Raw genomic sequence first — 12,473 nt, 5'->3', positions numbered from 1 at the left:
GAGACTACTTGTTAACATTTATTACTGCTCTCAGGTCGATCCATAAAACTGTTACCCTTAAAACCTACTTGTCTTGACCATTTGAGTAACAGACAGCAGCAATTATTTTTTGCAAGGGTAATAAAAGGTTTTGAAATAGTTTTCCTTAGTGTATTGTTATTTTGATGTGGGCTTTATGTTCCCGAACTGCTGGTACCCAGATGTATGGAAGAGAGAAAGGAAAATATTATTAGGTTTTTCACCAAGCAAAGGTAGTTGTAAATCGGATGCAAGTTAGGAAAATCAAATTAAGTAAACGTTCTATTAATTAATTCCATTCCCTATTCAATGTTCTGGTTATTTTATGATTTAGGTTCATTGTTTATTAAAATAAGATTTCCATCATTGTTGTAACTAACTACCATAATTTTCTAAAGCTACTTAACTGAACTCCCTCCTTGCCTTCTGATTCTGAAGCAACATACAAAGACATTGGAGGAACTCAGTAGGTCAGGCATCATTTCTGGTTTAGGTCCTTCATCAGGACTCTAAAATCACTATTTGGATCCTATTTATTCCTCATAAATTTTAGAACCCTGCAAATAGGGAATTCCCTTGACTTTCCTTCCAGTTATAATCTTCAAACTACAATGACTCAAATTCAGTGACAGCATAAATTGATTTAGCTGATTATATCACATTCTTTAGCCTTGGTGGTGCAGTTCAGAGACTCTGTTCTTCCATAGCTTCCATTTTCAAATCTGGCTGATGGATTAGGGACAGAAGAAGACCGCAGATGCTGGAATTTGGAGCAATAAGCAATCTGCTAGAGGAACTTAGAGTGTAGAGCAGCAGTTGTTTTTTTTTTCTGGGATTTTCCTTGTAATTTACTTTCCTATGCTTGCTTATAATTTTAATATAATCACGTATATATGTTATTGTGTAAATTTTCTAATGATTGTAGTATAGCTGATTCTGAATTTTCTGGATGTTTCTCAGATTTTTTTGCAGCTAGTCTCATCACTGGAATATTGTTAACTCTATTCTGAGTATGAGACAGCAACCCTTTTGTTTTAGTCTTTGTTCTGGTAACACTTAAGCCACAATCACCAAGTTTTATGCCTCATTCTTGACTTCTGAAGAACCTAGGGGTTAATATCACCAGATACAAAAGATTGAAATCCACTGTCAGCATTCGTCAGCATTTTGGGTTGCATCCTGTCCTGATGCAGGGTTTTGACCCTAAGCATCAATAAATTCCCTCCCCCCCCCCCCCCCCCCACAGATTTTGTTGAGCTACTGAGTTCCTTCTGCAGATTGTTGATAAAGATATCTGCTGCTCAAATGGTCTGGCTTGTATGTGATTCCAAACTGCACTACTGTGGCTTCATCACATGTTCACACCAAAATTATGTGAGAAACCATTCAACTGACAGATTACTTCACCAAGAGCACTCATGCTTCAAATGTAAATGTAAGTACAGAAAATATTAAATTATAAATAAAAGTAATAACTGTATTCATTGATAGAAAAATTTTCACTGCTGACATTCAGCTAAATTGTGCTGGTTGATTGCTGGTTCTCAGAGAACATGGATTGGTGAGTTCCAAGTTTCTACACCGGCATCTGACCTCCTGCTCTCTTCCTGAACTTGCTGCTGAGTCCAAGTCAATTGCACAATGACTGGAGGGAAGAGACCAGATATGCTGTCCATCTGGCTTCTTAGCAAAGTTTAGTGCATTTAGCATGGCCCCACTTACTCAAAAGTAGCTGTCAACATTCAAAGGATAACTGAAGGTAATTATTCATTTCACTTTAAGTAATTTTATTATTTTTGTTAAGTTACATTTGATTATTGACATGGTTGGAAATGTTGAAGAGCCTTTTAAGACTACAAGCTACCACTAGTTTGCAGTCTTATTAATTAATTAATTAATTTAGAGATACACTGCGGAATAGGCCCTTCGAGCCCTTCAAGCTGCACTACCAGCAACCACAATTTAACCCTAGACTAATCTCAAGACAATTTACAATGACCAACTAACCTACTAACTGGTACATCTTTGGACTCTGGGAGGAAACCAGAGGACCCAGAGAAAACCCAAGTATTCCACAGGGAGGATGTACAGACTCCTTACAGAAGACTTTGGAACTGAATTCTGAACTACTGCCCCTGAGCTCTGATTGCATTTGACTAACTACTATGCTACCATGGTGTACCGTGTCTCAAAAGTCTCTTCAGCATTTGCTTGTGATTTGTTGTAAAAGGAAATGATAATTAATTTTGTCCACCACTTTAATAATTGTTAACTTTATTTTCATTGTCAACTTAAGTTTCCTCTCACGAAATAATTTTTTAAATTATTTCAGTTTTCCTTTGCGTCTCATTATGACAACTGCCATGAAACATGTTCATTCATATTAAGTTATTGGTGACTAATACATTACAAACAAATTCTAAAATAATGGTTATGGTTTATGGCATTTGGGCTCTTGTACTTCTAACTGGATGCGTTCTCATGGAGGAGTATCCTACATTTCTTAATCAGTTTATAAAAAATATTCTGACTTTTTTTCTTATATGGTTGTCACCAAAGGTTCATCAGCATTTTATGAAGGGTTAAAAAAAAAGTGGTGCTCATTGGATGGGGGAAATAGGCATAATTTAATACAAGCAACACATACAAAATGCTGGTGGAACACAGCAGGCCAGGCAGCATCTATAGGAAGAAGTACAGTTGACATTTTGGGCCGACCTTTCGTCAGGACACGTGTTTCTTCGTGTTTGCATAATTTAATACAACAATTTTCCTTCTAAACTTCTATTAGGTTGGAGACACTTATTTTGAAAAAAGGGTATAACAGTAGAACTATATGGTGATTATAATGAGAGCAATTACATATTGGGAGCAATTATATTATGGAATAGTATTGAAACATTAAAATCATTGCCTTTGCGTAATTTTTCCTCCTAGTGTTTTAGATACTAAAGCACAAAATCACCCTAGAATCAGTTCAATTAGGGTGTCCGCTATTGTCCGACAATTTGTCTCAATTTACTATTTGGAAAATCTTATAAAGACAATTTGTGCCCCCAGAATTGTTCCTCAAGAAAGAGTCAGTACCATGAGAAAATAAGAAAAGAACCTAGAAAATAGTATAAAAAGGAATCTAAGGTAATCTTTGCATAAAGTTAAACAAAGACTAAACAACAATTTACAAATTTAGCATATGTTATTTTATAATATCACATTACCTCAATGAATAAAAGCTAGAGGTGATGCTGCAATATTGTTTCTGTGGGCTAATTTGCTAAACCAGTTATATTTCTGGTTGTAGTTGACAATACTGGATTTCCTTTATAACATATGGCTGCCATAAAGTCTTCTGTTAAGCAGCTGCAAATTATTCTTTGGAAAGTTGCAATAAATTAGTTGAATTGTGAGTATTAGTGCTTCATTATGAAACTATTTTGAGTTTTAACCAAAGGAAACAGAACTGGATTATCAGCTGGCACATAATTTAATAAAATCACTTGTTATTATTTTTAAATGTTTAAATAATCTTCAAATTCTCATGACAGTTTCATTGTTCCTGAATTTTTTTTATTGATCCCAAGCTCTGGATTTCTTCCATTTTGCTGGATGCAAATCATCAGGATCTCATGGAGTTATAGAAAAGTAAAGCACAGAAACGCGCCCTTCAGATAGTCTAGTCTGTGCCAAACCATTTAAACTACCTACTTCTATCAGCTGCACTAGCACCATAGCCCTTCATATCCCTACCATCTATATACCTATCCAAACTTCTCTTAAACATTGATATTGAACTTGCATTCACTGCTTGCACTGGCAGCTTGTTCCACACTCTTATGACCCCCTGAGTGAAGATCTCCTCAAAGGCTTTACTGATTTCTGGATATCTATCATAAGTAATATTTTAATGTACTTCTGACGAAAGGCTAAGGGATCTTTTTTTTTATCATTTACACTTTCTTCATATTCCCTCTGGCCTGTGCCTTCTCTCTGAAAAGCAGTGATAAATTCAAAAGCATGGTTTAGTGAGTTTTGGTACACCACTTGCATTTAAAAGTAACCATTATTCTTAAGCTTGAATGAGCCCAGACTCCTGGCTCTTCCTTTGGAGGAGCAGTGGACTAAACACTGGCTCCCACAGAATGATAGTGTAATGTCAACATAGCAGGAAACCATTTAGCATAAACCAATTCTTTGAAGGGACGTTAACTTAGTTTCACACTTCTTGCTCATTTACTTCCTACTGACTGGTGATCTGGAATGGGGTCTCTGATGGTTTTAGTAATCTATTAGGGCATTGGTTCCCAACCTGGGGTCTCTGGACCCCTTGGTAGTGGTCCATGGTTTAAAAAAGGCCGTGAACTCCTGCATTAGAGAGTTATATCACTGGTAACAAATATGACCATGTCAAATTAATTTGATTTTATTTACAATACTGTTATTAAAACTCGTTAGTAAACCAGACAGCAACAGTACAGTAAAACATTTTTTATTAATCTTTTATTGTATTTTTATTAAAATTGGTGTACTTTTAACTGGGAAGAAAGCAATTTATTTCATTTAACTAGCTTACTCATAACGCCATCCTTATCCTAGCCAATAAACAGAAATGACTTACCCTGTGACAGGGATCTTCACACATTACCCTGCTTATTTGAATATGTTTGAATATGCTTGGCATACTTTATCACCTTTCCTATATGTGGTTTGACTGCCACTAATGTAAACAATGGCAGAAAATCCCTTTACTAACAAGATGTAGGCATTCCTGTAAACCATATAACCATATAACAATCACAGCACGGAAACAGGCCATTCCGGCCCTCCTAGTCCGTGCCGAACTCTTAATCTCACCTAGTCCCACCTACCCGCACTCAGCCCATAACCCTCCACTCCTTTCCTATCCATATACCTATCCAATTTTACCTTAAATGACACAACTGATCTGGCCTCTACTACTTCTACAGGAAGCTCATTCCACACAGCTATCACTCTCTGAGTAAAGAAATACCCCCTCGTGTTTCCCTTAAACTTTTGCCCCCTAACTCTCAAATCATGTCCTCTCGTTTGAATCTCCCCTACTCTCAATGGAAACAGCCTATTCACGTCAACTCTATCTATCCCTCTCAACATTTTAAATACCTCGATCAAATCCCCCCTCAACCTTCTACGCTCCAATGAATAGAGACCTAACTTGTTCAACCTTTCTCTGTAACTTAAGTGCTGAAACCCTGGTAACATCCTAGTAAATCGTCTCTGCACTCTCTCTAATTTATTGATATCTTTCCTATAATTCGGTGACCAGAACTGTACACAATATTCCAAATTTGGCCTTACCAATGCCTTGTACAATTTTAACATTACATCCCAACTTCTGTACTCAATGCTCTGATTTATAAAGGCCAGCGTTCCAAAAGCCTTCTTCACCACCCTATCTACATGAGACTCCACCTTCAGGGATAGTAAAGACTAGTACTTAATGCCATTTCTAATAGTTTAGATATGGATATGTTTTTATGATATGAAACTGTTTGCAAAGTTCTATTAGGCAAAGATTGTGATGACGTGACACTGTAAGAAATGCAATATATCTGAAAGTCATGACATGAAGGAGAAATTGCTGACATCGATGTTCCCATATGCCTCCTTTTGACCTTGTAATGACGGTCATGGGCTTGGGAAGTGTTGTTAAATCAAGTAGACAGCATTGGGTAAACATCAGCATCAAGGGTATGTTAAAGATGCCCTCAATGTTCTGGTACATGCACACCACCACAAGGCCCTTATCATCCCAGTGATAGATGTAGAGGTCAATAACAAGGGGACACAGATTTTACACTAAATGACATGAGAGGTGTAAAGAATGATTAGGATTTGGAATGTTCTACCTATTAGGGCTGAATATTGATTCATTAGTGGAGAAGATTTCAGGAATATCAAGGAAATATGAGGGAATGGTTTGTCTGGATTGGCTTTTTGAAAGAGCCAGCATATAACTACAGGATGGAATTCTGTAATGTACCATTCTGTGATCCTAAGCTTTGGAAATTGCTGCTATGCAGTTTCTGAATTAAGCAGAGTCTAGCCAAGGTGGTCTAACAGTGCAACTTTCAGGGTGTTAGATCACATGCCATCCAAGTTAAACACTTTGCCCAGGATGATTTTGAGCTACTTAAATGTTGAAGTTTCACTCATCCAAGCAAGTGAAGAGTTTTCCATTATACCCTGATATGCCTTATAAATGATGAAAAGGCTTTGAAGCATAATCAGATGTTCCTCTCTGTAGAATATATAGTCTTTGACCTGTTCTTAAATGCACATTATTTACAGTGTCTTGAAAAAATATTCAGCCCCCACACCTATTTTCATATTTTACTGTCTGATTTACTAAATTTAAAATATATTGAAGTTGGATTTTGTCCCAAGCCACAAAACATTGTATGTCATGACAAATCAAAAGCAAAATCCCAAAACCTGTCAACAATTTACTATGAGTTAAAAACCAAAATTGTGAGATTGAAGAAGTACCGGTATTCAACCCCTAATTACTAAGCTAACTTTTCTCTGGTGCAATATACTAAAAAAGGTATACTAGTATTACCTTTACCTGATTTGTTGATGTAGAAAATTGGATGATCACCTGTTTTCAATGAATTCATAAAAATAAATGCCCCCTCTCTCTGTAAGGTCCAATAGTATGCTAGATTTTCAACAGAGCAAACCAAAATGAAGACAAAGGGGCATTCAAGACAAGTCAGGGAAATTATATTAGAGAAGCACAAATCTCGGCAAGGGTATAATCACAATGGCAGTGATCATACCTTGGAGCTCAGTAGAGTCCCATCGTGAAAAAGTGGAAAAAATGTGAAACCACAGCCACATTGCCTAAAGACACCCCTCTAAATTTAGTCACCAGAGAAGAATTGCAGAGAAGGTGCCCGAGCTAAAAAAAAAGCATATCCTTTGCAAAGTCTCACTTAGGAGTTACTGTAAAGATCTCATCTTGTGGTCAGATGAGATGGAAGTGGAAATTTTGGTCTCAACATTAAGTGCTAAGTGCAGCGTAAATCTAATACGATGCATCAGCCTGGTAACACCATCCCTAATGCTAGGTATAGTGGAGGTGGTATCATGCTTTGGGAGTGCTTTTCAGTAGCAGAGATTGGAAATCTGGTCTGGATTGATGGGAAGACAAATCCTGCTAAATACAGAGAGATTCTGTATAAAACTTGCTAACATCTGCCAGAAAGCTTAAACTGGGGAGGAAGTTCGTCTTTCACCAAGACGACAATCCAAAGCACACTGCCAGGGCAACCATGGAATGGCTTCAAATGAAGAAAATTGATGTCCTTGAGTGGCCCAGTAAGAGTTCTGAGTTTAACCCAATTGAACATCTCTGGCAAGATCTTAAGATTGCTGTCCATCACTGCTCCCCAACTATCCTTGCACAGCTTGAACTATTTTGTAAGGAGGAATGGACAAATCTTGCAACGTTACGTTGTGCAAAGCTAATAGAGATTTAGAAAGATTACTAGCTGTAATAGCTGCGAGACGTGGTTTCACTAAGTACTGAGCAAAGGGAGATGAATACTTTGGAACTGCTGATATTTCAGTTTTTGAATTTTTAGTTTTTCATGCCTTACAATTGTTGTAAAGCATGAATGCTCTGTTTTTTTGGGCACTACTGTGGAAAAAGCAGCATGTAATTCCCTAATAAAAAATTTCTGTTAAATTGATCAAAATTTCTGGTTGTAATACTCATTTATGTGAACAAAGGGTTGGGGGCTGAATACTTTTTAAAGGCACTGTATGTGTCTGGTTTAGTTAAGCTTTTGATTAAGCTCTAGTTGTAGCTTTCCCCCCAATGCAATGCTGTTATCTTTGTGGTCCTCAAGAGTCATTATGAGTCTTCTCCTCATTGAAATGCTGCCCCTGGGTGACATCAGCATGAGGAATCAGCTTCATTGCACATTCAGAATCAGAATCAGATTTATTATCACTGGCATGTGTTGTGAAATTTGTTAAGTTAGCAGCAGTTCATTACAATACATAATATAGAAGAAAGATAAATAAACAGATAAATTCTGATTCTGACATTCTCTTCAAACCCTGTTGTACTCATAGCTTGCCGTGACCCTCAACTCATCGATAATTCAAAGTTTTAAATTGAACATTGGAAAGATATTCAAAAGATCAGAATATTAATTTCCCTCTTGATAAGGATGCATTCTTCACCAACAACCTTTCACTTCACCTGACCTGAACCATGCAAAATCTTGACATTTGTATCTCTGATAGTTAACATAAATCTCCATCAAGTCTGCTAACTTCCAACTCTGATGTTAGTCTTATCCCCAGACAAGCATGCATTAAATCCTTTACACAAGAGATTCAACAGATGCTGGAAATTCAGAGCCCCCCACACACACAAAATATATTGGAGAAACCCAGCAAGTCAGACAGCATCTATGGAGAGGTATAAGCAGTTGATGATTCGGGTCTTTTTTTATTGATTTAATTAAGAACTTGCTGGAGTGGGGTAAGGGATGTTGGGAAGAAATGACTGTGACAAGTGACACCACAAGTGGCTGTTCACTGTAAGTATTAATGGTTTAGTTCTTGGGTTGGAAAATTCATTAAGGACCTCTACCACCCAGGACATGCCCTCTTCTCATTGCTACCATCGACGAGGAGGTAAAGGAGTCTGAAGACACAAGTTCAATGATTCAAATACAGCTTCTTTCCCTTTGCCATCAGATTTCTAAATGGATAATGCACCCACGTATATTAGCTCACTATTATTATTTTTTGGTTTGCTTTCTTTTTCCACTACAGTGCTTGTTTAATTTTATTTTCTAAATAAATATATTTCTTTTTGTAATTTATAGTTTAAAAAATAATTTGTATTACAATGTATTGCTGCCACAAAACAATAAATTTCATGACATATGACAGTGATATTAAACCTGATTTATTATCACTGGTTCTGATTCTGAAGTTATGTTTTCAGGTTTACCAACTCCAGAAATTTATGGAGTATTGAAAAGCGTGAAGATGTCTAGACTTGGTTCTCTTTTTCATTTTCTCATTAATTCAGTTAGCAGGAGTGACACTGGTCACTGTGAATAAGACCCACACAGCGTTTTCTACATTATTAAAAAAATATCATGTAATTAGAGATGATGGGTTTCTTCCTGAAATTGTTGACTTATCTTCTCAATTTTCCTCTTTTTATGGGGGAAGACTAAATTAATAAAATTTTAGTTTGATTCCATCTATTTTGTGTTTTCTTTCCTAGTATTATGCTACTGTGACAGAACAGCAAGTTAATGGAGAGATGATTGAACCATTGCAGATATATCCACGAGGTAAGCTGGCAAATTTTATATCTGAATGCGTAAAGGACGATGTCTTTTCTGAATTTTATTTGTGTTTTATCTTTTTTTCTCTCTGGGATGAAGTCTACAAATCTTGATAATTAACCCATATAATTAATCCTTAATGTTTATTCAAGCACTTGCCCACATTTGAATGTTTGTCATTAGCACTAGAATGATCATTGCTAGCAAAGGAATTAAGTGAGAAATAAGACCAAACAAATTTCACTATTTTATTTATGATAAATATGTAGGAGTGAGTTGAAAGTTTTAGTATTTGGCTTACTGGCTATTCTAAATTCCTTGTTCATTTCCATGTCACCTGAAGTCCTTTAATGTGACAGATGCTAATGCTGTCACTCAACGTTAATCTTTATACTACAAAAGATACTGCAAAAGATTTTGTCATTCTGGATAAAATCAACAGTCCACTGTGACACCAATAAAATTACAATGACTATTTTACAATTAAAGTCTATTAACATGTGTGGCTGAATGTTTTGATTAAGTGTGATAATTAACATGATCAATCATTACAAAGAATAGAAAAAAGAGGTCCTTTGATTAAATTATAATTACTTTACGTTCACTTCCTGAAACTCCCAACCTGAAGTGCAGGAAATTTTTTAAACACGTCACTCTTATGCTAATTATGACTGGGTAGAATAGCCACACTCAAGCTGAGTTGCATAGGAGGAAATTGTGCACTTACCTGTTCTTGCTTTGTGTAATTGAGTCTTTATAGGAAAGGCCAACCTGACTATTTTAAACTAGTCTTGATTCAATGTCTCAACCCAAAATATTGACTGTCTCTTTGCCTCCACAGTTGTTGCTTGGCCCACTGAGTTCCTCCATCAGATTTTTTTTGCTCCAGATTCTTGCATCTGTAGTCTCTTGTGTTTCTTATCTTATTTAATCCTATTATTCTGCAGCAGTCTAGTTGCTCCTAGTGTATGCATTTCCTACATTAGTTTCCCTTATATAGGGGTCACAATTTTGCTTGGTATCTGTATTTTGGCCATTAGACTAGAATGTCAGATCACAGACCTCATAATTAATTGGATTTGCTCCTTGGGGGCACTTCAGATCACAGACTTCCTGACCAGATTTCTTTCTTTCTGCAGTTAATGGAAGCCTAGAAACAATTATTCTTAAATGGTATTCACTTTACTAATTGTGATTTGAAATAAAATTGCACTGTAGCAAACTTAATATTAAGTAGCATCATAATGAAGCTTTAATACTGAGATTAACCAGAAGTGAATTTTATTTGAGAATTAATTAGAATGGGTGACTGCAGCTAGGAGTGGGTGATAGATAAAAATGCAGATTGCTCCATTTGTCAAACTGTTTCTCAACAAGATTCTTGTTCCTTACCTGCCACCAATTAATTTGAATAAAATATTTTTTGTTGAGCAGTAACTAAGAACAAATATTTAGTTATTTAACCTTTTTCAAGTCTGTCCTTCTAAATAATCTTAAGTCTCTGTCTTCAGATCAGTGACATACAAGGTTATTTAGAAGGGCAGACTTGAAAAGAGTTACTGCTCAGTAAATCTTTCTTATCTTTAGCAAGCAAGCTAATTTTATGTCCAAGTACACGTATTTGAAACAGCAGATAATGATATAGCAAGAAAAAAAGCATAGGTTGTTCCAGAAAGCAAAAGTTTTTCATAAAACTATGAATGAAAATATTCTTCAGTGCTTCTTTAGTTTTATTCATCTTCCGGGTAATCTTTCACAATGCATCTGTCTTTAATTTTACCTTCTTGAATATTTAGTTTCATTTTAATTGTTTCAAAATTAGGTTATCCACAAGACCATAAGGTATAAGAACGAAGGCTGTTTGGCCTTGTAGTTTGTGCCACTATTCACTCATTGTTGATTTTTTAACCCCATTCTCCCACCTTAACCCCCTTAGCAATCACCAACCTACCAATCTCTGCCTCAAATATGCATTGAGTATATATGTATAACTTCATGGTTTAAAAAGTTATTTCTCTCCTAAGCACATTAATCTGAATACTACAGCATAGAAACAGGCCTTTTGGCCCATCAAGTCTATTGCAAACCATTAATTTGGCTGGTCCCATTGACCTGCACCCAGATTACAGCTCTCCAGTACCATTGTCATCCAGTTACCTATCCAAGTTTCTCTTAAATCTTAAAATTGACCCTGCGTCCACCATTTGACTGGCACCTTGTTCACGCTCTCACCACCCTCTGAGTGACAAAGTTTTACCTCATGTTTCCCTAAACATTTTACCTTTCACCCGTAACCCATGACCTCCAGTTCTAGTGTCACCCAACCTCAGTGGAAAAAAACCAGCTTGCATTTACTCAATCTAAACACTTAATAATTTTGTATACATCTAATAAATCTCCCCTCAATCTTCTGTGTTCAACGGAATAAAGTTGTAACCTATTCAATCTTTATTTATAACTGAGGACCTCAAGTCCCAGCAACACCTTTGTAAGTTTTCTCTGCAGTCTTTCAATCTTATTTACAACTTTTCTGTAGGTAGGTGACCAAATCTGCACACAATACTCCAAATTAGCCCTCACCAGCATCTTATACAATATCAGGATAATATCAATATTCTGTACACAGTACTTTAGTTTATGAAGGCTATTACACGAAGAGCTTTCTTTATGATCCTATCTACCTGTGATGCCACTTTCAAAAAATTATGGATCTGTATTCCCAAATCCTGCTATTCTACCACACTCCTCAGTGCCGTATCGCTCATCATATAAGACCTACCCTGGTTGGTCCTCCCAAGGTGCAACAACTCACACTTGTCTGCATTAAATTTCATCTGCCATTTTTTAGCTCATTTTTCCAGCTGGTCCAGATCCCACTGCAAGCTTGATAGTCTTCCTCACTGTCCACTGTACCTCCAATCCTCGTGTCATCTGCAAATTTGATAATCCAATTTATCATATTATTATCCAGATCGTTGATGTAGCTGACAAACAACAACCCAGCACTGATCCCTGTGGCACTCCACTAGTCACAGGCTCCCAGTCAGAGCGGCAACCATCTACCATTACTCTCTAGCTTCTTCCTCAAAGCCAATG

General features: G+C 36.5%; 1 protein-coding gene across 3 annotated transcripts in view; it reads left to right on the top strand.

Annotated features, from left to right (window-relative positions):
• map2k5 (mitogen-activated protein kinase kinase 5) overlaps window positions 1–12,473 on the top strand; it is a 311,788-nt gene that overhangs the window by 60,285 nt on the left and 239,030 nt on the right. For all 3 annotated transcript variants that reach the window (XM_073032634.1, XM_073032633.1, XM_073032635.1), the window contains one exon: window positions 9,314–9,383. In XM_073032634.1, the coding sequence (XP_072888735.1) occupies window positions 9,314–9,383 (70 nt within the window). The remainder of the gene's footprint in view (window positions 1–9,313; window positions 9,384–12,473) is intronic.

The sequence above is a fragment of the Hemitrygon akajei genome, chromosome 30, assembly GCF_048418815.1.
Source record: "Hemitrygon akajei chromosome 30, sHemAka1.3, whole genome shotgun sequence".
Lineage (NCBI taxonomy): Eukaryota > Metazoa > Chordata > Chondrichthyes > Myliobatiformes > Dasyatidae > Hemitrygon > Hemitrygon akajei.
The sequence above is the reverse complement of the archived record's forward strand: the minus strand, read 5'-3'. Positions and strand labels throughout refer to the sequence as shown.